A 25,145-nucleotide genomic window follows, 5' to 3' on the forward strand; every position below is an offset into this window, starting at 1 on the left:
GCCGGGGTCGTGGGCGTGCCGCCGAGTCCGCCTCCCTGGGAGCCCCGCCGGGAGCAGCCGGCGCCCTGGGCCTCCGGGCTGTTCGTGCGCGGAGCCCCTGGTCCCGCAGGCCGTGAGCCTCCCGACCGACGCGAGTGACAGCCTGGTCCTGGCGCACCGCGTGGGAAGCGCCGGCCGCCACCCAGCGGGCTCCTCTCCCCTCCCTCTCCCACCTTCCTGCCCTCCCCGCCCAGCAGCCACGCGGCCGACCCGGCGACCGTCTGGATTTGCATTTGAACGGAGGGCCCAGGAAAGCCCCGGCGCTCAGCCCCCAGGTTTGAATTTCTAAGGAGGGATTGTAGAGCCAGCCTCTCCCGGTTTCTCGATTGGCTGCCCGCTGGGATCTGACACCCCGTCAAGTCTGAGCTGGTAACTGCTGGGTGTCCGGTAGGGCCAGGCGCCAGCCCTGGGGGTCTCACCATGCGGTCTCCGCCGCTTCTCTTCTGTGCACCCCCTTCGATGTGCTGTTTGCTGGTGGAGTAAGGACAGTGCGACAGACAGACGGAGGAGTCCTTCTTAGTCTGAACCACGGGGAGCACGTAGTGGCCGAGGTCATTCATCTTTCATAGGAATAGAGCCTTTAAAGTCCAGCCACAGAAAGTATTTTCTCTGGGAAGGAAGGTGTATTCGTTCTCTCCGCTCCCCTCCTCTCTCTCTCAGGGAAAAAGAAAAAACTTTTTTTTTTAGGAGAAGGGCATGCACTTTCCAAGCTCAGTCTTAAAATAAGATACACTTTTAAAACTTTGTCTTTAAGTGGATCATTTAAAACATGCTCAGGGTGGCTTAGATTGTTTACCCAGCGCTCAGTTCTGGAAAGACCCTTTCCGCGTACCCTTGCTGTTACCTCCTTTCTGTCTCCTTACTTGTGCTTGGACGGTGGGGCCACCGGGGAGGGTCTGAGGACGGCGCTGGGGAATGCTGTCTCCCTCAGGTCACTCCTCTCCTGGCTGGGCAGGGCTGGGCTCTTCCAGAAGGTGGGTGTAAAAAGGTGCCTGTCACAGATTTTCCCGGAGCTGTTGGGGGGAAGGGGGTCCTGAAGCTGCTGTCTTTGATGACGAAACGACACTGGATACTCTGACTGCTGTCCCGAATGTGGAGCTCCAGAGAACGCCTGGGGGAGGAAAGCCTGGTCTCCTTTGTATGTGTTTGGGCTGCAAGCCAAACACCCCGCTCCTCTGTGCTCTCCGGAGGGGACAGGACGGCCTGGGGAAGCCAGGTGGAGGGGGGACGGGCTGAGAGCGTCTGGACCTGAATTTGCCCAGTGTCCGGCACACCAGGCCAGCGGTCTGCCCCTGCGGTCCTCCTAGGAGGGAGCACCATGCCTCACCGTGCTGACGGAGTCCTCCCCATGGACCCTAGAGGGCTCGGCCAGCTCTCCATGGAGTGGGCACTGCCCGGGCTCCGGAGGAAGGAACCTTATTAGGCTGACCTCTTGACATCCCGAGTGTAAAATCACTACCTCTACGCGGCTTCCCGGCACTCACTATGAGAATTATGGCACTTGGCTTTCACCGTTTTACAGGGAAGAACCCGCAGTTGTTTTAAAAAGGAAAGGACGTTTTCTTCCCCTGTGTTCCGGTGCTATCTGGGTGGTGGTGGTTCTGTTTTTTTGAAAGGACAGGTTTTACCAGAGTTGATTGATGGCTGGACTGACTCGGATAGCACTAGAATATTCCTAGACGGGCCACACCTTGAGAAGCGGGGTTTGGACAGAGGAAGAGATTGGACTCTGACCATCCATTTGCAGGCGCTGTAAAATTTAAACCACACCCTTCACCATGGGTCATGGTCGCAAAATCGTCTCTCGAAATAGATTTGGGCTCAAGCAGGGGCCCAGTCATCTTGAGCAGAGGTTTAGTAAAATATTTTGTAAATCCAGATTTGGGGCAAGACCATTTTTGTGACATTTGTGGAGATTCATGTAACACATCTCTTGAGCTGGCCGTGTTAAGTTCGAACCGCAGGCTCGGGAGGGGGCAGCCCCCTGCAGTCCTGGGGGCCCTCGTCCTCCTGTGGACTCCCAAGGACGCTGGCTGCCATTTACTGAACTTCTCCCGCCACAGATGACCTTGTCCTCCTCCTAACGACCCTAAAACGTAGGGGCCACCATCCCTATCTCTTAGCCAGGGGGCTGCAAGGGAGCAGACAGTCTAAGCGGTGCCGAGGATCACCCAGCCCCGGGTGGGGTGGCGGGTACGGGGGCGCAGCAGGCTGACCGAAGCTGGGGCGCATTCTGGCTGGAGGTCACACGCCTCCACTGCCTCCTGAGCGAGATGGAGGGCCAGGGTAGGGCTTCTGGGATGAAAACTCAGCAAGGATTTTGAGTTTTTTGCAGACATCACACAGGGAGACCCTTGAAGAGGGTGTGTGGGGGGAGGAGGGAGGGCTGGAATGACGGAGGGGAGGCCGGGCACCCAGGAACCGGCGCTCTGTTGCAGCGCCCCAACTCTGTGCCATTTGCTCTGCTTCTCTGTTATCCCAAGGAAGTCGCTTGAAGGCTCAGCTGCTTTAGATCGAGATTAAGGTTTACTCAAAGTAGCTTTCTTTGAAAAATTACATAACCGGTGACTTTTGGGTTAAGTGTTAAGACAGAGCAAGTCATGGTCCCGCGTGCACCGTGGACCGTGTTATTTAACACGTTGGGCCAAGGGACTCCGTGTTGCCAAGCAGAGAGGAAGATACCACAAGTCATGAGATTGGCTTTGGGACAGGGGACAGTCCTGCCTGGTGTGCTGGGGGCCTGAGGTGGCTTCCGGAAACGAGACATGGAGAAGCAGATGCCATCGAGTTCCGTCCCTCAGCCTTCGCTGCATTCCCATTCAGCTGCAAGGCCACAGGCATGATGGGTTCGATGGCCTGCATCCGTCTCTGCTCATGTGGCCCAGACGTGGCGCGGTCCATGGTGGGCGGAACCAAGCACGTCCGTCCAGGGGCCTGGCGCGCTCTGGCAGTTGAGCACACGGTGTGGGCACTGCACGCATGGGCTTGGCGGGAAGGTTGATGAGAGCTGCGTGGAGTGCCGTGGTTAAGAGCCAGGGGTTGACGCATAGACGTCCCCATGCGGAGACGAGCCCTGGGCCGTATTCATGGTCAGAACGGCACGTGGGAGTCATTCCCGTGACCTCCGAGCAAGCCTTCCCCCGGGGCTGGCGTCCACCTCGCAGCGCTCGTCGGGGGCGGGGGCCCTATCGTGCGGACGCCCAGCGTGGCCGCGGGCTGGCCAGCAACCGTGCAGGGCGCCCCTCCAGCCGGGACCCCTGCAGCGCCCTGGTCAGGACCACCGGCCCTTCAGCCCCTCCTTCTCCTTCCAGAGAGCCGGGCCCCTGCTGGACGGAAGAGGGCCGGCCAGACGGAGCAGGGCACCTGGACGCACTCTCCAGTCCGCGTGAGCTACGGGCCCGGGGGATGTCCTGGGAGCCGGCGTGGATGACCTGCACGTGAAGCATCCTGTCTTGTGCCCGAGTTCCGTGGCCGGCGCATCGTCAATGGCTCCGCTGCCTGCGGGCGTGCGCTTCATCACCTCCTTCTCCCGGGACCAGTGGTAAGTGCTGGTGCGTGTGTGCGGGTGACACCGCTCCGCCGGTGGCATCATGAGGTGCATGGGGGACCGGCCCCCCTGCGGCTGTAGAATGCCCGTCAGCGTGGGAGCTGTGACCAGGACTGTTGCTAGCCTGTCCTCCATCTTCGGCTCTGGGGGTGACAGAGTTCGGACTCCCTCACGGACGCTGGTAGATCCTATAATAGCCACAATCTGCACAGAAAAGTGGCCGCTGGCTAGTGGCAGGATGCTCAACCGGCTGTGGGAGAACCGAGTAAGTCCACTCCAGACTCAGCGAGTGGCTTAGCTGGGGCAGAACCGGCTTAGAGGAAAAGAAACGTAAGCAAGTTAGGTGGGGAATCAGTTCTGAGCACAGCCTCTCCTTGCGTGCTCTGCGGGTCCTCACGGGATCGGGAAGCCCACGCTCCTTGGAGGAAGAAGACGCGAGGGCAGACTAGAGCCAGGCGCTCCCTCCTCTCGCCCACCCTCTCAACGGTTTCTCTTCCCTGCTGACCTCTCTTGGGAAGGAACAGGTTTTCCTCTACCCTCTTAGGTCCGTTGTCTGGGGGCACGCAAATTAAACTACAAAAGATGGATGTGATCACATGTATAGGTGACTCCAAAGGGCTTCATTTGCCATCTTAATAGAGGAAGAGGAGGAGGAAGAGGCATGTATGTGTGGGAAAACAAGTGACTTTCTGGAAAGGTGCAATAGGCTCAGATAGGAATATGTGTGAGACACGATGGCTTTGTGGCAGTGTCTCTTCAGGTGAGCTGTGGCTACTTCTCATTTCCAGTAAGAAAGGTCATCTTCCCTGCTTGTGCCCAGGGAGGATTTTATGACCTTGAGCAGTTCTAGGCAGCTGTGCTTTTACGCAGGTAGGAGATTTCAGGAACTCAAATGCCTTCTCCTCAGAACAGTTCTTATACCGTGGTGGTGTAGTCTGGACCCCTTCTTCTCTGCCAGAACGGCCCACTGGTGGCCGGCACACCCTTCCCTGCTTCTCAGGCCCCTGCTGGTTGGTGGACACCTACTGGGCCTCAGGTGTGACCACAGACATCTGCCTCCTTTCCAGAGCAATCCACCTGTCAATTGGTTCACGTCTACCAGTAACCCTGACTGCCATAACCCCGCCCACCGGTAACCCTGACTACCATAGCCCCGCCTACCAGTAACCATGACTACTATAACCCTGCCGGCCAGTAACCCTGACTGCCATAACCCCGCCCAGCAGTAACTCCGTCGTGGGGGGTGGCTCCTCCCCCACCCCAAGCCTTTAGACACTTCCCTTTCATCCCCTGGGTGCTCATCTTTCATTTTGGCTGTTCTGTGACCATATTTTGGTGCAATTTTCAAACTCCTAGAAGAAAATGATAAGAATATTACAAAGAACGCCAAAGAACTCCTGAAGGTCACAAATGCTTTTTCTTCCTCAGGTTGAGAAGGGTAGGGCAGAGCTTCTCACTCTAGCCTGCGTGTAAATCACCCCAAGAACTTGTTAAAATGCGTTGCTGACTCAGGGGTCTGGAGTGGGGCCAGAGAATCCGCGTCTCCCAGGGGATGCGGGGGCCGTAGACCACACTTTGGGAGGCAAGGGTTCCATCTCTGCCTCAGACTTGCTCTCTGACCTTCAGAAACTCTCCAGCCCCAGCTTCCTTTCCTGTGAGAGGAGAGAGCTGGCTTTCACCTGTCTCCGGAGGGCTTGACGCTTGTCTCCCAGCATGCATTGCCCTTCCTAACAGCACCTGATCTCCTCTGGGGACCTGACTTCCCTCCTGCCTGTGCGGTTGTGGGAGTGACACAGGCTGGCTGGGTCCCTGGGCCCAGAGCAGGGCCCACAGGACCAGCCAAGAGGGCCCTGGGCTTCACACAGGATGGAACTCAAACGTGAGCCAGGAGGAAGTAATAAACAGAGTTTATTAAAGACATAGCGGGAGTATAGATACAGACAGAGCATTTGGGAGACTGGGAAAGGAAAGAGGAGGGAGTTTGCTTGGGGCCTGGGGTTTGTATTGATGGTGGTCTCCTGCGGTGTCTTCTCAGAATCCGAGAACAAAGACACGGAGTGCTTGGTCACTGGTGCCCCAGGGCCAGGGATCTCCTGAGTCGTAGGCTCCGAAAAAACCTTTGTGACGTCATGATGACCCCACCCTGTCACTTCTGTGTTGTCTGTCCTGCAGGGAGAAGATTCCAAAGAAATCATTAACTCCTTGACCTTTACAAGGAGATGGATTTTATCTGTCCTGTAACAGATGTGTAAGGCGGGGCTGTAGGTCGTAGCAAAAAAAAATAGAAACAAGAAAAAGCCCAAACAAAGCAGTTTTTATGGGGTCCCTCTAGGTTCCCTGTCTTGGTTGGTGGGTAAGGCTCAGGCTTTTAGGTCCCTTAGGGTGGCCATCGGAGGCCCCTGAGGCCCGTTCCCATGACTGTTCTCACACAGCCCATGTCCCCCAGGAGGCAGGGTAGGACCCAGGTGGACTACTGGTCTCTCTCCTGGGACGTCCAGTCTGTTTTCTATTTAATGTTTGTTTATTTTTGAAAGAAATAGAGTTGGGGGAGGGGGAGGGCAGAGAGAGAGGGAGACACAGAATCCGAAGCAGCTCCAGGCTCTGAGCTGTCAGCACGGAGCCCGATGCGGGGCTGGATGCGGGGCTGGAACTCCCGAGATGTGAGATCTGGACCTGAGCTGAAGTGGGACGCTAACCCGACTGACCCCTCCCCCTCCCCCGGGCGCTCCTGAGCCATTCAGTTTTGAGGGTCTTGAGTAGAGGCGGAGGTACTGCTGAAATGCGGCCAGGCCAGCTGGGGCTCAGGGTTCAGCCAGCTGGGGCTCAAGGTTCAGCCAGCTGGGGGTCAAGGTTCAGCCAGCTGGGGGTCAAGGTTCAGCCACCTGGGGGTCAAGGTTCAGCCAGCAACCGTTTTGTCTCATTTGCTTCTCCCTCCCCCCTCCCTGTGTGTGTGTGTGTGTGTGTGTGTGTGTGTGTGTGTGTGTGTGTAGATGTGTAGACAGATGTATGCACACACACATTTTTTCCTGAATCATTTGAGAGTAAGTTGCCTTTTATATCTAAATTTGTCAGTGTGTCTTTCCTGTGAATAAGTCTTTTTCATATAACGATGCATGAAGGTCAGAGTCAAGAACTTAACACCACAAAGGGCAGAATCAAGAACTATAACATGGATATGATACCATTATCTAATCCACATCCAACCATCAGATATCTGACCCATACCCACAGATTATCTCAGATGTCCTACAATATCTTCTCTGTTTCATCCAGAATCACTGTTGTCTTCCGTTGTCCTGTGGGTTTAACCTGAATCTGCTTCCTGGCCTTCCGCCGCGGCCTCTGCCCTGCCCCTCCCAGGGTCTTCACACGCCTTTTAGAAGGATACCAGTCATTGGATTTAGGATCTCATTTGACTTGAGGTCTCATGTGAGCTAAGTGTGACCTCAACTAATCACAGCCCAAGGGCTCTATTTCCAAATAAGGTCACGTTCTGAGGTTTTGGGGATGGACTTGAATGGGGGTGGGACACATTATTCAACCCAGTACATGGATAATAGAAAGCAAATACCCCCACAGTTTTGTTTCATAAATGACAGATGAGGATAGAATTACCTTCTGGAAAGGGAAAAGTTGGCCTCGCCGCCGGCCCTTCCCCCCGCCCCCAAGTCCTGCGTAAACACGATGCAGAAAGGAAGGGAGGAAGGACCCTGACACCCGCTGAATAAGATACGGGCTTCTTGGGAGACACAGACTCCGTGTCCAGGAAGACCCGGCTGGCTGTGTATGCTCACCCTTCGCCCTGACGCAGGGACAGCCTCTCTCAGAGACCCTCCCAGCCTGTCGCCAGGGACCCTCCCCAAAGGGGCTGACGCGCTGAGGAAAACTCAGTTCGGTCTGGAAGCGTGTTCGGCTCCCCTCTGCACCCCTGTGCTCATGGGACATCCTCCCAGTGAGGGGCAGTCGGGGACCACCTTCCCCCACCGGGCCCTGCGCCTGTGAGCCCCCCTGTAGAGCCTCCAGTTAGGGAGGGAGGCAGGGGAGGGAGGCTAGTAGCCTCTGGGTGGGGGTGGAGGCCCAGGCTGTCTGCTGAGTGCCAGCAGCCTGGACAGACTGCACATCTGGGAAGGCAGGGGAGCGTGGGGCCCTGGGGCTCCACGGACCCCGTCTGGGCCTGCAGGGCAGCTCCTTGTGTTCTATTCAATAAACATGGTCAAGTCCTTAATAAAAATCAAGTGTTTGTAGGTAGAATATTCTATTTAGGTCTGGGTAGAGACTAGAGAGCATGAACCCAAAGGCCCGGTTCAGTAGAGTCACTCTCTCAAAATCCGGAGCTGGGCGACGATGAAATTCCGATTTCTCCCGTGATTACGCCCCTGTGAACCGCGTTATGCCGCCTCCGCGAGGGCTCCGGATTCTTCTCTCAGACTCTGGTCCGGCGGGTGCTGGAGTGGGTGCCAGAGTCTCTGCTGCAGATTCGTTTCCGTCTTACTCCTGCTCTGCTCTCCCCATCGGCCCAGACCTGCAGGGCTGGAGCTGACTCCGTCCTGGAACTGGGTTCCTTCTGGTGGGGGCGGGAGGAGGGAGCCCCGTGCCCAGGTGGGGGCAGGGCGGTCCCTGCGGGCGTGGAGCCTGGTTTGCCCCCTCCTGGCACCCACGCCTCCGCCGTAGGTAGCCGCCCGCCGGAGTGGACACTCTCTCAGAAGGTCACTGGCGGGTTCTCCAGGGGTTGGGGCTGCGCCTCCCAACCCGAGGGGCCTGCCTGCCTTCCCGGCCATCTTCCTGGCCTCTCTTGCCAAATATCCTTCCTGCTCACCTGTCTTCCTCTCCGAGAAATACCATTCTAGAAAGTATTCAAACTCTCCGGCTGGAAGGAACTTGGGTCTTCTTAGGCAATTATCTTCTTTTCCCGAGTCTCTGCTGCAGATTCGTTTCTGTCTTACTCCTGCTCTGCTCTCCCCATCAGCCCAGACCTGCAGGGCTTCGGGCAGGGGCTCCTGCCTCATCGGCCTTGATGGTCGTGTGTCCGCATCACTGACTCTCGTGAGGTCACTGAGATGTTTGTTTTCCTGTCCTGCTTGGGCCTTTCACCAACCTGCACAGAATCGAAAATGTAAGAAATACACAGGATCGGAAACGCCCAGGATAGCAGACTTATGAGAAATTGGCAGCTAATTCTGTTACAAACTAGATGATCATTCCTTCTACTTTGTGAGCCCTGTTCGCATGCTGCATCTCAAATTTCTCTTTGGCGGTAGGTATTTATTTTTTTAATGAATATTTAAATAGCTTCGATTTGGACAAAGCAGAAGTGGCAGATATTTTTTTAATGTCTATGACAGCGATGCTGCATGCAGGATTAATACTGACACGGGACTGAGTGAGTCATGTGCGGCATAAGACAATTCAAAATACACTCAGTGCGGGGGCGCCTGGGGGACTCAGGTGGCTGAGCGTCCCACTCCGGCTCAGGTCATGATCTCACAGTCCATGGGTTCAAGCCCCGCATCTGGTTCTGTGCTGACAACTCGGAGCCTGGAGCCCATTTCAGATTCGGTGTCTCCCCCTCTCGGCCCCTCCTGTGCTTGTGCTCTGTCTCTCTCTCATACAAATAAAATAAAAATATTTAAAAAATTAAAGCACATTAAATAAAATAAAATACAATCCCCGTATAGCATTTTATTTATGTACTTATTCTCATCCTGATAAGTGCCCTCCTTAATCTCCGTCACCTACTTACCCTTCCCACCCCCACCTCCCCTCTGGCGACCACCAGACTCTATAGTTAAGAGTCTGTTTCTTGCTTTGCTTCTCTCTCCCTTTGTCTTTTCCTTTACTTGTTTGTTTTGTTTCTTAAATCCTACTTATGAGTGAAATCACATGGCATCTGTCTTTCTCTGTCTGACCTGTTTCACTCAACATGCTCTCTGGCGCCATTCAGGTCATTGTAGATGGCAAGATCTCCCTTTTCTGCGGCTGAGTAGTATTCCACTGTATACACGTGCCACATCCTTTCATTCACTCCTCGGCTGGTGGACGCTTGGGCTCTCCCCGTAGTTTGGCTGCTGTAGGTCATGCTGCTGTGAACATAGGGCTGCACATATCCCTTTGAATTCGTGTTCTGTACTTGGGAGGTAACCCCCCAGTAGTGTGAGTACTGAGTCGTAGGCCAGTTCTGCTTTTAACTTCCTAAGGAACCTCCACGCTGTGCTCCAGAGCTGCTCCAGTGTGCATTCCCACCAGCCGTGCACGAGGCTGCCTTTCTCCACATCCTCGCCGGCACCTGCTGTTTCTCGTGTTGTTAATTTTCACCACTCTGACAGGTGTGCAGTGATAGCACACTGTAGCTTTGATTTGCATTTCCCTGACATGAGGGATGAGCATCTTTTCACACGTCTGTCGGCCATCTGGATGTCTGCTTTGGGGAAATGCCTGTTCATGTCTTCTGCCCATTTTAAATTGGGGTATTCATTTCTCGGGTGTGGAGTTGTAATAGTTCTTCATGCATTTTGGATACTAACCCTTTATGAGTTATGTCGTTTGCAAATACCTTCTCCTATTCGGTAGGCTGCCTTTTACTTTTCTTCATTGTTTCCTTCGCTGTGCAGAAGCTTCTGACTTTGGTGGAGTCCCAGTAGTTTATTTTTGCTCTCATTTCTTTTGCCTTGGGAGATATTTCCAGAAAGATGTTACTATAACCAATGTTAGAGAAATTAATGCCTATGCTCTCTTCAAGGAGTTTTTTAAGTTTATTTATTTTGAGAGAGAGAGAAGGCAAGAGTCAGGTAGGGGCAGAGAGTGAGAGAAGAGAGCAAGAACCCCAAGTAGGCTCCACACTGCCAACAAGAGCCCGGTGCGGGGCTCGATGCACGAACTGTGAGATCGTGACCTGAGCTGAAGTCAGACCCTCAACTGACTGAGCCCCTCAGGTGCCCCTCTCTTCAAGGATTTTTATCTCTTCAGGCCAATGTCTCTCATAAATATAGATGTGAAGGTCCTCAACAAAATATTAGCAAACCGAATCCAACAATAAATCCAAAAAATCATACACCACGATCAAGGGGGGTTTATTCCTGGGACGCAAGGGGGGTTCAGTGCTCACAAAACAAGCACCGTTATACCTCACACCAATAAGAGAAAGCGTACAAACCATATGATTATTTCAAGAATGCAGAAAAATTATTTGACAAAGTACAACAGCCATTCATAACAAAAACCCTCAACAAAGTAGGTGTGAAGGGAACGTACCCCAGCACCATCAAGGCCACAGTTGAAAAGCCCACCACAAACCTCATATTGAGTGGGGAGAAACAGCTTTCCCCCAAGGTCAGGAACACGGCAGGGATGTCCACTCTCACCACTGCTGTTCCACATAGAACCGGCAGCCGCAGCTTCAGTAATCCAAGAGCAAGAAGAAATAAATAAAAGGCATCCAAATTGGTAAGGAAGAAACAAAACCCTCACTATTTACAGGTGGCATGATTCTATATATTGAGCACCCAAAAGACTCCCCCCAAATCTACTAGAACTGATAAATGAATTCAGCAAAGTTGTAGAATACAAAATCGAGGTACAGAAATCTGTTGCACTTTTTTGTTAGCATAATCAGAGCATTTTGTTTATTTATGTTTATTTTAGAGAGAGCGTGTGAGTGGGGGAAAGGAGCAGAACAGAGGGGGAGAGAGAATCCAAGTAAGCTCCTGGCTGAGCGCAGAGCCCAACACGGGGCTCGAGCTCATGACCCCGGGGCACAACCTGAGCCAGAATCAAGAGTCGGACGCTTAGCCGACTGAACCACCCAGGTGCCCTTGTTGCATCTCTGTACACTAATAATGAAGGAGCAAAACGTGAAATTTAAAAAAAAAAATCCATTTATAATTGTACCAAAACCAATAAAATGTTGAGGAATAAACTTAACTAAAGAGGTAAAATGCCTCTACCCTGAAAAATGATGAATCATTGACCAAAGAAACTCAAAATGGTGCAAAGAAATGGAACGTTTTTTCCACGCTCATGGATCGGAAAACCAAACGTGGTTAAAATGTCTGTACTACTCAAAGCAACAAATAGACTCAATGCAAACCCTACCAGATACCGAGAGCATTCTTCGCAGACCTGGAATGAATAATCCTAAAATGTGTGTGGAACCACAGAAGACCCCAAATAGCCAAAGCAGCCTTGAGAAAGAAGGACCTGGAGGCATCATAATCCCAGATTTCAAGAGACATTACAGAATATAGTCACCGGAACAGTGTGGTCCTGGCACAAAAACAGACACATAGATCAATGGAACAGAACAGAAAACCGAGAAATAAATCCACCATCATACGGTCAATTAATCGTCAACACAGGAGCCGAGAATATGCAAAGGGAAAAAGACAGTCTCTTCAACAAATGGTGGTGGGAAAACTGGACAGTGACATGAGGAAGAATGACCCTGGACTGCTGTCTTACACCCTACATGGAAGTAGACGCAGAACTGAATACGAGGCCCGACCCCGTCAAGACCCTGGGAGAGAACGCAGGCCATGGGCCCTAGCCGCGCTTTCTGGAAATGTCTCCTGGGGCAAGGGAATTGTAATGTGTTCTTGATGCATCGTCTGTTATTTTATGTCTCGCTCCCTCTGTTCTGTATTTCAGGTACAGAGCCTTCATTTTCGTTTTGACGTTTTTGCTGTATGCAAGCTTCCACTTGTCCCGAAAGCCTATCAGCATAGTGAAGGTGAGAAATCGTAAGAAGCACCCCGTTTCCTGTGCTGCCTATCATTTCTGCAAGGAACTAGCTACCTCAGGAATCAGTTTGGGACTGGGGGGGGGAGGGGGGGAGACAAATGGACGATGGTTTCTAGGACGATGGTTTAGAAGCACGTCCTCCACCTCTGTTTCTCTTTTCTGAAACGAACACCTTCGAAATGTTTTCAGGGTTTGTAACGTTCGAGGTGCCCTGTTAGGTGACAGCTGCAGGTTTCTAAAGCTTAATTAAATATTTATCCTGCCTCAGTTTCCCCTGCAGATACACCCAGTCTGAAATTGTTCCCAAGGGGCTCCTCCTGTCGTTGGGCTCCGATCCTAGGTCTGGCTGTGGGGCTGCCCTGCCCTGTTCTCCTGCAACCCCGGGCGGATTGAAGTAGGCAGTCCTACGTCATAGCCAGTTAAAGCCGGGGGAGGAGCAAGATCATTTTCCTGCCCTCGTAGGAATGACACTGTTGTGCCTGGAGACTCTGGGTTGTAGAAGGAACAAGGAAACGGTCCGGGCAAGGTGGCTTAGTCAGAGCTTGATTGCCCGCCCCCTCACCTTCTGGCCACGGGCAGGAACACAGATCCGGCGCCGTAATTCTGACCTTTGTCGCCCCACTTCCCCCCTTCCCGCCTCCTGTCTTCAGGCCACTGGGAGAGGGAGTGTTGGACACGGCCGTCGCTTCTGTGGGTGGTTTATGTTCCCCCCTCTCCAGTAACGCCCAGCGGGCGTGAAGCAGCGTCCGTGTACTCCCAGGATCCCCCACTTCCTCCGTGACCCCCAACAAGCAGGAACCTTCCATGCCCTTCACCCGGCTGGGGGGTTAGATGTGCCATGTCTGTTGGACGGGAAGGACAGGAGATCGTGGGATTTGACGCACCCGCCCAGGCGCCCCCAAGTCCTGCCGGGGACCAGCCGCCACACTCCAGTGCTCCCACTCCCCCCTCGCCTTCCTGTTAGGGGAGCGCACGTGCAGCTCCAGGAAAGGCGGCGAGAACGGGAGAGACCCAGGAGGGGTCCCGGTGGGCGCTGTGGGGCTGAAGGAGCAGGAGGAGATGCGCAGCCTGCCGGGATTTCAGGCCTCTCATCAAGTTTCTGTGACGTTGCAGAAGAGCAGACCGAGAGGTCAGTCGGAGAGAACAGAAAACGAGGTGTGGTCGGCGGGGGTTCTGGGGAGAGTGTGGTTCCTCCAGCAGACGCATGAGCACAGCTGACCACTCGTCTGCATGCGTAAAGTTGAATCTCCATCTTATAAAAATAGATGGATGCTTTAAAGATGTGAACGTGAAAAACACGTCTGTGTCCACCGGGGAGGCGTGGAGCTGGTGGGGTTGTGGCCCGGGTGCCGGGCGAGAGGGGGCAGCTGGTGGGGTTGTGGCCCGGGTGCCGGGCGAGAGCAGTCACGGAGGCAGGCGAGGGTGGCGCTTGATGGCGTCCCACCCACGCGTAAACGCTTGCCCTCGGCGCGGCAGTGAGGACAGAGCGACGGGCGGGCGCTGGGGATGGGGAGGCCGGGCCCCCGCCTTCTGGGGGGCATTCCGTGAGCACCTTCTGAGATCAAGAACGTGCCCCCTTCAGCCGGCTCAGGGACCCTCTCATGAGACAAAGGTGTCGCCGCACAGGGAGGATCTGCAGAAGCGTCTTTCCTGTAGCACCGTTTGCAATTTCAAGGAAAAAAGAAAAAGGAAAAAGAAAACAAAACCCTGCGTATTACGTGACCCTAGTCATCAGGCGAGAGAAAGTTTGAGTAAGTTATGGCCGCCAGCCCATTGCTGACCTATGCAAGCCCTGGCAAGAATTACAGGGCGCCTGGCTGCTCAGTCGGAAGATCATGTGGTCTTCATCTTGGGGTCATGGGTTTGACCCCACATTGGGTGTAGAGTTCACTTCAGTAAATAAACCAAAAAAATAAACATGAAGAAACAGAACCAGCATCAACCAGGGCCAGACCACTGACACACAAAGATTTCCGGAGGTATTTTGGGAGGAGAGTAAGGTGTACTTAAGTCTGTACAGAACGGTCGCGTTTTTGAAAACAGGGACGCACAGGAGCAGAGAGCACCCTCCCCGCTTCCGTGCACCTGCGCCGGTGGGCGCCTGCGGGCAGCGCGGTCCTGTGGTGCCGGGGGTCCTGCCGCCCTTCCCGCTGTCGGCCCGTCTCCCGCACTCATGCCGCTCTAGCAAGTTCCGTGCACCGGGGGGTGGGGGAGGCTCACCAGCAGCAGACGTGGCTGCTCTCGGTCCTGGGGCCAGAAGCCCCAGATCAGGCTGCCGCCAAGATCCGTCCTGCGGACGGCCGCCTCCCTGTGTCCTCATGCAGGGGACCTGCTGTCCCCACAGAGGCCCTGCTCCTGCTCCATCACGGGGGGGCGGGGTTCAACACGGGCGTTCAGACACCACAGGCACTAGTACTTTCCTCTCTCTTTTAGGACTTCTCTGGTTAGCACCTTGACTAGTTCTTTTTAACCAAGATTCTTATAAAAGGAGCGTAAAGGACTAGTTAAAGCCAATGCACCCGTGCCACCTGGTGACCGCAGAAAGCTGACCACACGTGTCCCCGCGTGTGGACTACGTCCACACTCACATGTACCTGTGTGCACATGTGCTCTCGTCTAAGTGGTGGGATGAATGAGTACGTGAGGGTCGTTGCTCAAGTTCAGGCTTAAACCACAGTCATCGGTAAACGTGCGTCCCTGTGAAGACACGTGTGCCTAGGGTTGCGTGGGTGTGTGCTCGTGTGGAACATCGGTGCCTCGGAAAGGCCGTGCTGCCTGCTTGGGGGTGGGGGGCAGGGACGGCAGGGGAGGGGCCGGGGCAGAGCGCCCCGCACCCGCCACCACCCCCTCTCCCCCACCCCTGCACTTCTGGTGGCCCCGTGGCCGTGTGCGTGGCTGTGTGCTGAGTCCTCTCATCCTGCGACTTCCAGATGTCCTTCCCATCCCCGTGGCCCCCGTGGCATTTGCTGCATGTTTTGTGGTCACTGTCCCGCTGTGTGTTACGTGGATGGGGGTACATAACCCGGATGATAGCTCACCTGGAGCCTCCGGGCCACACAGTCTTCTGATTGCTCGGCCTTCAGTGATGGCCTGGGGTCACGTGTCGTTAGTTTTATGCCACCTGTTGAAGGATTCGTGTAAAGGTTGGCGAGGGCCAAGGACCAGCCCTAACGCTGTCACCAGGACAGGGGCCCACTCCCCTGCTGAGGGTTCCTCCGGTCAGTGCGCCCTGGTCTGATTGGTCCTTACCTTCCCCCCACACACCAGGGGTGGGACAGACGGGATGCTGGCAGCCAGCACTGGGGAGGGGCTCAGTGCAGCCACGGAGGGACGGGAGCAGTGGGGCCCCCCTACCTTGGCTGGAGTCGCTGCGCCCTGCCAGCGGCCCAGGAAGGATCAGGAAGCCAGCACCGCGGCACCAGGGTCCCAGCTCAGGGTCACCCTCATCGAGGGACAAAACAGAACCCTTTCCTGCTTGTTTGTGACATGAGAAGGGACCCTTTGCAATCTCCCGGGTCCGAGGGGACGCAAAAGCCCTGTCTGGAGCGGTGCTCCACAGCCTCTTCCCACTGTGCTCCCTCCAGGCCCCACTGCCTATGCCTTTCTCAGTGGCAGGTGGAGGGAGGCACAGGCTCTGGCCCCGGGGAAGGTGACTTCTCCAGGGGGAGGAGGAGCCGGGTATGAACTGGGGGCCTGGGGAAGGGTCACGTGCTGTGTGCAGGACAGGAGGGCTTCGGGATCCGGCAGGGAGTGAGGAAGGCAGTCTTGCAAAGACTTAACTGAGTTTGTAAAGCAGTGAATGTTTAGGGCGGGTTTGCATCCTAGGAAGAAGACAAAACCACGGGACCGCAGAGTGGCTGAGGCCCGCATGCCCTGCCAGGCCTCGGTGGTGTGTATCCGTGCAAAACCGGGAGCTGCCCAGCCCGGCCGACCACAGCCCTGGCAAGGGCAGCCCAGGCTCTGCGTCTGGGGGGGGCCTCTTTGGCAAGGCCCTCTTGAAGAGACGGGTGCCAGGGGAGGAGGCGGTGGGCAGGACCTGTGTGGCTGCTGCTCCTTCTGGGACCAGCCTTCCCCTTGAACCCCAGGCCCTGCCTCTCCCGCGCTGCAGCTCACTAAAGAATGCTGTGTGGGGCTCCTGCTCCCGCTAAGGGCCCCCTCCCTGGCCTTGTGGATGCGCCTTCCTGCCCTCACTCACCCCTGCGGATTGCCTCCTCTGAGCCCCAGGGAGAGAAGACCCCAGAACACGCACAGCAGGCAGCAGGGGGTTCGGGGGAGGGGAGACGTGGACCACGAGGCCCAAAGGCAGACTGGCCGAGGTGCGGAGCTTCCCCCGCAGCAAGATGGCCCCTTCCTGGCAGTGGGGCTCCTCTTGTAAGGAGCACTGTGCAACCCCTGTGCTCCTCATGCTGTCCCCTGCGCCCCGCTCTCATCCCCCACACCTCGCTTATGTCTCCTGTTCCCCACATGTGTCCCCTGTGCCCGCTCCTCCAGCCGCTCCTGGTGTGTCCATGCTCCCAAGCAGTGTTGCCGATTCCACTGAGTTCTGGGGGGGGGGCAGTCCTGTCGGCAGGCGGGCACACAGGCGGGCACACGGACGCGGGTGGGAGCCGTGTTCTCAGGCCCCCACGCCGGTCAGCCAGAGTTCTGAGCCTCACACGTCCTCCGCCCAGGCCGCGTGCTGGCCTCCTGCCCCGGCTGCCCTGCGGTCTTACTCAGGCGTGATGTGCACGCGGTAACGTCACAGATCTGAAGCGTCGAGCCTGGGAAATGACCCCCAAGGTTAGGGTCAGGCCCCTTCCAGCGCCCGCTCCGGGCCCAGCCCTCCTGCACGTGAGCGTGGTGGCCGCACCGCCACCAAGGGCGAGGTTCTGTCCTCCAGTGACTCGAACCGTTCTGCCCCTCGTACTCCTCACGTCAGGCTTCTTCTGACAGGAGATGTGTCCTCCTGTCCTCGTGGGCCTGTGCCTTGCCCCCTGCCTGCGGGGCCCGCACTCGGGTGTGTAAATTCAGCACGAGGGAGCCACCCTTGACCATGGCAGACCACGCCCAGCTGTGCGGCCATGTCCGGCCCAGCTGTCACCGGCCTGCGTTGGCTGTGCGTGTGCTCAGGGCTGGGAGGGGCGGAGGCCGGAGCAGCCTCCATCGCCCAGGCCTCCCGTGGGTCCTTGCTCCCCCAGAGCGCGGTTGCCCCGGCAAGGTTTTGGAAATAGGGGCGCTGTGCCAATGCCGTGCGCCCCGAGCCTGACCAGAGCGCGCTCTCTGTCCCCGCCTCACTGCCCACGGACGCCCCAGGGCGAGCTGCACCGGCACTGTGCTACACTGAGCGAGGGCGACCTGCGGTTCGGCAGCCAGACCCAGAGAGCCGGCGACACCCCCCGCCAGCCACCGCCGGGCAACAAGACTGACTGCAGCTGGGCCCCGTTCGGTGAGTTCTCCGCCCGCCCCTCGTCCTTCCTGGCGCGCGCCGTCCTGCCGGCTCTCGCCCAGCTGCACGGCCAGTGCTGAGAGCCACAGGCAGCCGCGCCGATGTGGGCGGCCGTAACGGTGATCTCGGATGTGACTGCCTCTCCGGGGACAGTTCTCTGCTGTCACCCCCTTCCCCAGCTCCTGTGCCGGCAGCGCCCGTGCGCTGAGCCGCTGACACCGGGGGGACTCTCTTCCTGGGCAGATCTGCTCCAGGGGGCGTGTATGTGGTGTCCGTCGAAGCGGAGAGCCAGGCTGTGGCGAGCAGGGACGGTGCTGGGCCGGAGAGGGAGCTCCCTGCAGTGTGGGGCGGGGGGCGCTGGCCTGCGCTGCTGCCGAAAAGCCAGACTAACCAGGGAGCAGAGTGAATAAACCACACGCTCCCCGCGCACAGTGGGGATTTTCTTGAACCCAGGTAACGTTTATTTAGCGATCATCTGAAAACGGTGACTTTCTTGCCCTTTGCTGAGAAGCCAACCCGATGTGCTGCCGTGTTTTCTGTGTTCAAAGCCGCCCCTTCTCCTTCTGAGTCCGGGGCCCGCACGTAGAGCACACGCGTGGGCGCCCGTCACCCCGCCCCCGCCCGGAGCACGGTGACGACTGAAGTGACCGCACTCACCACTTCCTTTGACTTCCCCCCCGCCCCCCCTGCAGACCAGGACAACTACCAGCAGCTGCTCGGGGCCCTGGACTACTCGTTCCTGTGCGCCTATGCCGTCGGCATGTACTTCAGGTGGGTCTGCCTGCGCCCCCCTCCGCCCATGTCCGGGGTTGCTTACCCCCCCACCTCCCGTCTCTCCACAGAGATGAGGGGAAAATGCGGTGCTGGGTTGATCCACACAAGACCGCGAAGTGGCGGGTATAGACACAAAGCTGTAGATGTAGACGCCCCGGGTGCTGTGCTGATCAGGCGGACCGTCTGGGGACGGCTCTTGGGCCCCGGGGTTCCAGACGCCCCGTTGTCCCTGCTGCGGTGTGGTCGTGGGGACCCAGGAGCCGGGAGCTCATCCTCTCCTCTGTCCCCGGGGCAGAGCGCCCCACCGTCCTCTGGGCAGCTGGGCATGGACCCCAGAGACACGCAGCTGGCAGAGAACCCGGCTCCAGGGCTGCCCCTCTTTGGGCCTCAGTTTCCCCTCTGCAAAATGGGAGAACAGTAGGTCACTCCTAGGATCACGGCGAGGATAGAATGTGCAGAGCAGAGCCCGGCCCGTGGAGGTGCCCAGCGTCGGTCACGTGTGATTATCACCCAATTCTGAGCTGACCCAGGAAGGCGGAAGTGTTATCGGCCCATGAACCTGGTATTGTGTCAGGCTAGCCAGGTTTAAAAAAAATTATAGGGACTGAAGGCCTTCAGCTCAAGAGGCTTTTGTCCAGAGACGCCGTGATCTTCAGAGCTGTGAGAATCGTGGGGTCCCACGTAAGTGGTCAGCCGCCTCCTGACATCCGCCCGGCGTGTGACATCATCCACACCTGCCCCTGCGCCCTAGCTCAGCGCGGGGCTGGCAGCGGGGCCCCGTCACCTACTCTCGGTTGTTGGAGTGGACGCCCGTCTCTGTCGCGGACCTGGGCTGAATGAACGCAGGCGTGAGGACAGACCCGAGAGACTGCGGTGTGAGCCGCACGGCCGAGCCGGGCCACAGCACTTCCAGAGATGAGACGTTCGTGTTCCACGGACGGCAGCCTCACCAGACACCGACTTCCGCAGCGTGAGGGGCCCACAGGCTGGACTGTGTTGCTCCCAGTTACTAGAAACTAGTATTCGAGCCTGTCCTCGGCTCAGAGTGATTGTGTCCCCTAGGCAACAGGTACCAGGACCTGGAAACATGGTTGGTCATCACGGCCGGACAGGGGGGTGTTTCTGGCGTTCATGGGCAGAGACCAGGGCCACTGCGCCTGCTACAGCACAGAGTGACCCGACCCCACGTGTCAGGAGCGTTGAGGTGAAGGCTTCAGTAAGGTGGTCTCACTGTGCTTCCGTATCAGCAGAGAATAGGGGCCACGCACCTTGCCCAGGGTGGTTATTCTAAGTCTGTCTGAGGGAGAACCCGGAGGAGACTCGTGGCCGTAACAGGGCACTCGGGGCTGCTTTGGACGGCCTGGCCGTGACGCCGTGGGACGCAGCTCAGGAAATGGATGGTTAGTGTGTCAGATGAACCGCCTTCGGGGCGCCTTCGCCACCCAGGCCTTCCCAGCAGGCCCGCTGTGGCCTTCGGTCCCCGTGAGAATCGGGTGTGACGCGGAATGGTGTCCATTCCATGAGGCCTTTTCTTTAAAACCTTGGAAGCAGAGACGCACTTTGGGCCCGGTGCCTTAGAGCAAGACTGGAGGGCACTGGTCAGCCCTGGCCCGTGGCCCTGGCTCTGTCCTGTGACGTCATGCAGGTCAGCCAGCCCCCCCCCCCCCCGTTTTCTCTGAAGCCCTCGGGTTGCAGCAGAGCACTTGCGTAGCTCTAGAACGCTCTTGAGTTTGTGGCTGGCTCCTACCCAACTTAAAGCATGACCTGAATGATGTTTCTAATTTTAAATTGCTTCCTCTGCCTCTGTCATTTGCCTTAGTCACTGGTGCTGCTTTATTTGGGGACTCCAGGACAGGCTTTCTGGTGTGCTCGTTCTTGGGATGAAGGACAGAATCGTGGAGACGTTCCCAGAGTGTTGTTCATGGGCAGGCGGGGGGTCGCTCCCCACTATGGTTCCTGTTTACCCGACTCCCGGAATGGCCACACGGAAGAAAATGGGACCCGTGGTTTTCCGTGGCTGCAAAAGCCTCCCAGTCACTTGTGATTATTCTGGGTTTTGTGCTTGTGACAAGTGGCCGTGGCAAGTTGCCCCAGGGCGGCCCTTCTCTGAAGGCAGTGAGAGGCTACTGCGCATTGCGTCCCTTGCCACTGTGACCTCCCTGGAGCCCCAGACGCCTCTGGGATGGAGCTCCCTCGCCGCCATGCGCCGTGGAGCCGCCTTGCTGGCGGAGGGGAGCAGAGTGCCCCCTGTCTCTGACCTCATGGTCAGGACACGTGAGGGCACAGCGGTGCTGTCAGGGAGGCAGAGCCCGGCCAGCCCGGCGAGTTAGTGCAGGGGACTCAGGGACCGCTCGGGGGGGCGGGGGGAGAGACCCAACGAGGCCACAGCCGATCCCTTCCGTGCCACGTCTACCGCTGCCCGTCCGGAGGCTTGACTACCACGTTCGGTTACCGGATGCTGTTTACAGAAAAGCACGTTTAACTAGCAGAGCAGGTTTCTGGTTGTTTTAATTGGCAGCCGCCATGGGCAAGTCATAGTGTTTGAGGTTTATTACTTGACAGTTAGTGGCTTTTACTAGAAATAAAGTCTTACAAGATGTTGCCAAATGCCAGTCTCTGGTTAATAAGTGCTCCGCTGGAGACGGCGGTGACAGAATCTTCCTGGAAACCGCAGCTCGCTGGAGTTCTGAACACTCCGAGAACAGCCTGAAAGCATCCGGGAAGATCCGGGGCCCGTCGGGTCATGGGTGTGTTTGTTTTCTCATGTTTGCTCCTTTCTTCTCCGTCCTCAGTGGCATCATAGGGGAGCGCCTGCCCATTCGGTATTACCTAACTTTTGGGATGCTGGCCAGCGGCGCTTTCACTGCCCTGTTTGGATTCGGGTATTTCTACAATATCCATAGTTTTGGATTCTACGTCGTAACTCAGGTGAGGCGTGGGCCCGTGGCTCCCCATGGATGGGGATGAGTGAATGAATCAGGCTCAGGATTTTCTGCCACAGGCCCCCATCCTTGCCGCGAGAGAGGGCTCCCCGGGGGGCTCAGGGGGTGCACGGGGTCCTGTCTGCCATCAAGGTCGGCGCTGGGACAGGAAGCTCTGTCTTTGCAGTGGCCGTGAGGTCTTCCTCCGTCCTGGGACCTGCCTCTTAAAGTCCTCCCCGTCAGAGCCCCTGCCCGGGCACCGAGGCAGGGAGCCTGGGAACCCTCCCACCCGGGTGTGGAAGACTCTGAGTTGGACGGAGAGACGCGGGTGTGGCAGGGCTGGGAGGAAGGGAGCGAGGAGAGAGCCTCACGGTGCTCCAAGGGGCACATCCTGAAGCCCGTGCTCTGCCCCGCCCGCCCCGCCCTGGGGGTAGATAGTGAGCACAGGTGAGAAACGGCAGCAACACGGATGCCACCCTGAGGCCTCTGGAGCCTCAATCATCCAAGCAGACCGTGCGGAATTGGCTTTTTCGAGTGTTGCCACAAGACTTAAACAAGTTTGGCTGCTTTAACAACAGTGCTTCACACTTTTTAGCAACATAGAAAATTAGAAGGAGGGGAAAGCTCCCTGGAGTCACAGCGTGCTCTTGGAGGGGAGACAACCCAGGCCGTCCGGGGAGGTACTTGTGGGGGCCCTCGCTGCACCTGCTTCCCTGTCCTGTCCTGCACTTGACCCTCGACCCCCCCAGAGACTCAGGCAGACCTGCTTGCACTTCCTGACCCCTCGGGGGAGTGCCAGCCTGTGCTGCTGAAACGCGGAGACACGCCCCCGAGCTCTGCGCCCCCCTGTTCTCTCAGGCCCAGGCCACGGGAGGTGAAAGCACCTACCCATGAGCTCCACCCCCGTGGACACGTGGACACGTCTGTGTGGATGTGTGTACATGTGCACCTGTGTACGTGTGTGGATGTGTATGTACATGTGTGTGGACATGTGGACATGTGTGGACGTGTAGACATCTGCGCATGCGTGGACGTGTGCGCATGTGTGAGTATGTGGATGTGTGTGTGTGTACATGTGGACATGTGTGTGCATACATGTGGACGTGTGGTCATGTGTGGATGTGTGTGGACATGTGTGTGCATACGTGTGGACGTGTGTATGTGTGTACATGTGGACATGTGTGTGGATGTGCATAGACATGTGTGCATGTGTGCGTATGTGGACGTGTGTATGTACGTGTGGACATGTGTGTATAGACATGTGTACATGTGTGTGCATACATGTGGACGTATGTGGACGAGTGTGGATGTGTAGGTGTGTGGTCATGTGTGGACGTGTGTGCATATGTGTGGATGTGTGTACATGTGGACATGCATGCACGGGTGTGTGTACATGTGGACGTGTGTGTGGATGTGTGTGTGGATGTGTAGGCGAGTGCACGTGTGTGTGTGGACGTGTAGGCGTATGCACGTGTATGTGGACATGCGTGTACGCCTGTGTGTGGACGTGTAGGTGTGTGCACATGTCTGTGGACATGTGTGGACATGTCTGTGGACATGTGTGTGGGCGTGTGGACATGTGTGTACACGTGGACACGTATATGTATGTGACGTGTGTGGACATGTGTGTACATGTGTATGTGTATGTGACATGTGTGTGGACGTGTGTGTGTGGACATGTAGACGTGTGTGTGGACGTGTGGGCGTGCGCGCACGGCTGTGTGTGGACATGTAGGCGTGTGCACATGTGTGTACATGTGTATGTGTACGTGACATGTGTGTGGACGTATGTGTGGACGTGCGCGCACGGCTGTGTGTGGACATGTAGGCGTGTGCACATGTGTAGCTGCAGACGCGTCTGGCGGCTGAGGCTCCATCCAGGAGGGTTTTGCTGTCTCGTTGCCGTGGGCGCCCGGCTGTCCCCAGCCTCGCAGACACCCGGGCTGGTGGCGCTGGCGAGCCCTCGGATGGCCCCGTGCGCTGCCCGCCGCCGTCAGCCCCGCCTTGCCCGTCGCAGGTCGTCAACGGACTGGTGCAGACCACGGGCTGGCCCAGCGTCGTCACCTGCCTCAGCAACTGGTTCGGGAAAGGAAGGTGAGGAAAGGCGGCCCGTTTATTTTCTAAGATTCTGATGACACCGGACCGCCTCATTTTCAGTTACTCCCTGGATCCCCTATAGAGCAAGCCCCCCTCTGGATGTTGGCTGGCCCCCCGGGGTCCCAGCTTCAGGCCGGCCTTCGTCCCTGTCCCGGGAGGGGTGACCGGGTCGGCCTGCACCTGCGAGCATGGCCGGAGTACGGAGCTGGGCCCGGCACTGGTCCTGCGAGGTGACACAGCATCTTCCCAGGACAGGGGGGCACGTGGAAGGGCGACAGGTCCCGGGAGGCGCCCAGTGGCAGAGCCTGGCGAGGGGCGCACGGCCTATTATGATTTCTGTGTGACACGCCACGCGGCCAGGCCCAAGGGCACGCTGCCCTGGGAGCCACAGGGAACCCAGAGGGAGAACCCACCTCCGAGAGCCTGGATTTTTTTGATTTATTTAATTTTTAATTTTTTTTTTTTACATTTTATTTATTTTTGAGAGCGTGAGCAGGGGAAGGTCAGAGAGAGAGGGAGACACAGAATCTGAAGCAGCTCCAGGCTCTGAACTGTCAGCACAGAGTCCATACGGGGCTCGAACCCACGAACAGTGAGATCATGACCTGAGCTGAAGTCGGACACTTAACCAACTGAGCCACCCAGGCGCCCCCGGATTATTTTATTTTTACGAGAGACGGAGCACGAGTGGGGAGGGGCAGAGAGAGGGAGACACAGAATCCCAGCAGGCCTCAGGCTCCGAGCTGTTAGCACAGAGCCCGACATGGGGCTGGAACTCATGAACCATGAGATCATGACCTGAGCCCAAGTCCAGTCGGACGCTCTACCGACTGATCTCCTGGGTGCCCCAAATGATTGTAGTTAGATCACGGAGGTGCACATTTAAATGCAGGGCCTTCCAGGAAGTTCAGGGAAAGGCCTTCCTCCTTGTGAGCACAGAACAACTAAGCTCAGAGAGGGGCAGGAGGTTACACAGCCTGACGCGAGTCGGGCCGGGCGCCCTGATGCACCTGATTTCGGTGCCCCTCCCGCCGAGCGAAGGCCCCGTCTGCCCGCACCTGCTGATCCACCGAAGCGTCCAACATCGCTTGCCGCCTCGTGTTTTGTTGTGTTGCAGACGAGGTTTGATAATGGGCGTCTGGAACTCCCACACGTCCGTGGGCAACATTTTGGGATCCTTGATTGCCGGCTACTGGGTGTCCACATGCTGGGGCCTGTCCTTCGTCGTGCCTGGGGCCATCGTGGCGGCCATGGGCATCGTGTGCTTCCTCTTCCTCATCGAACGTAAGTACGCCCGGCCTCGGGGACGGCGCCCCAAGACGGCTCCGCAGGGCGCGGTGTTAGAGAACAGGCCATGTTGGCCCGGCGCGGGCCCGCGGTCGCCCTGCTCTCCCCGTCACGGGCAGCCTGCGACTTCCCCAGGGAGCTGTTTGTCCCCGGGCCCTGCCGGAGTCCCTGTCGTCCTGTCCCGGGGCTGACCGATGTGGAGATGCCTCCGGCCCCTCCCCCGCCCCGCAGGGTGAGGCGCGTGTGGCGGGGCCTGGGCTGGCGCGGCCTGCCCGCCTGAGGCCTGCCCCGCCGCTCCCCTGCCCGAGTGCGGCGCCCAGCC

General features: G+C 57.2%; 1 protein-coding gene and 2 long non-coding RNA genes across 4 annotated transcripts in view; 1 reads left to right on the forward strand and 2 right to left on the reverse strand.

Moving 5' to 3' along the window:
- Positions 1-589, reverse strand: part of LOC115291442 — a 10,559-nt gene extending 9,970 nt beyond the window's left edge. Inside the window, exon 1 of the long non-coding RNA XR_003908444.1 lies at positions 459-589. This is a non-coding gene — a long non-coding RNA (uncharacterized LOC115291442). The remainder of the gene's footprint in view (positions 1-458) is intronic.
- The window catches only part of SLC37A1 (solute carrier family 37 member 1), a 75,884-nt gene that overhangs the window by 17,294 nt on the left and 33,445 nt on the right, over positions 1-25,145 (forward strand). Inside the window, exons 1-8 of one of the 2 annotated variants that reach the window (XM_029938913.1) lie at positions 94-314; positions 3,351-3,580; positions 12,227-12,308; positions 17,612-17,744; positions 18,437-18,515; positions 21,311-21,446; positions 23,457-23,533; positions 24,654-24,820. In XM_029938913.1, coding sequence (XP_029794773.1) covers positions 3,525-3,580; positions 12,227-12,308; positions 17,612-17,744; positions 18,437-18,515; positions 21,311-21,446; positions 23,457-23,533; positions 24,654-24,820 — 730 coding nt within the window. In that variant the 5' untranslated portion in view covers positions 94-314; positions 3,351-3,524. Of the gene's footprint in view, positions 1-93; positions 315-3,350; positions 3,581-12,226; positions 12,309-17,611; positions 17,745-18,436; positions 18,516-21,310; positions 21,447-23,456; positions 23,534-24,653; positions 24,821-25,145 lie in introns of those variants that run through there. The other variant, XM_029938914.1, reaches the window with a different exon arrangement.
- On the reverse strand, positions 5,478-6,875 carry LOC115291443. The gene is made up of 2 exons (XR_003908446.1): positions 6,812-6,875; positions 5,478-5,752 (listed from the first exon to the last, which is right to left on the reverse strand). It is a non-coding gene; the product is annotated as an uncharacterized LOC115291443 (long non-coding RNA).

This window comes from Suricata suricatta, chromosome 5 (assembly GCF_006229205.1).
Source record: "Suricata suricatta isolate VVHF042 chromosome 5, meerkat_22Aug2017_6uvM2_HiC, whole genome shotgun sequence".
Lineage (NCBI taxonomy): Eukaryota > Metazoa > Chordata > Mammalia > Carnivora > Herpestidae > Suricata > Suricata suricatta.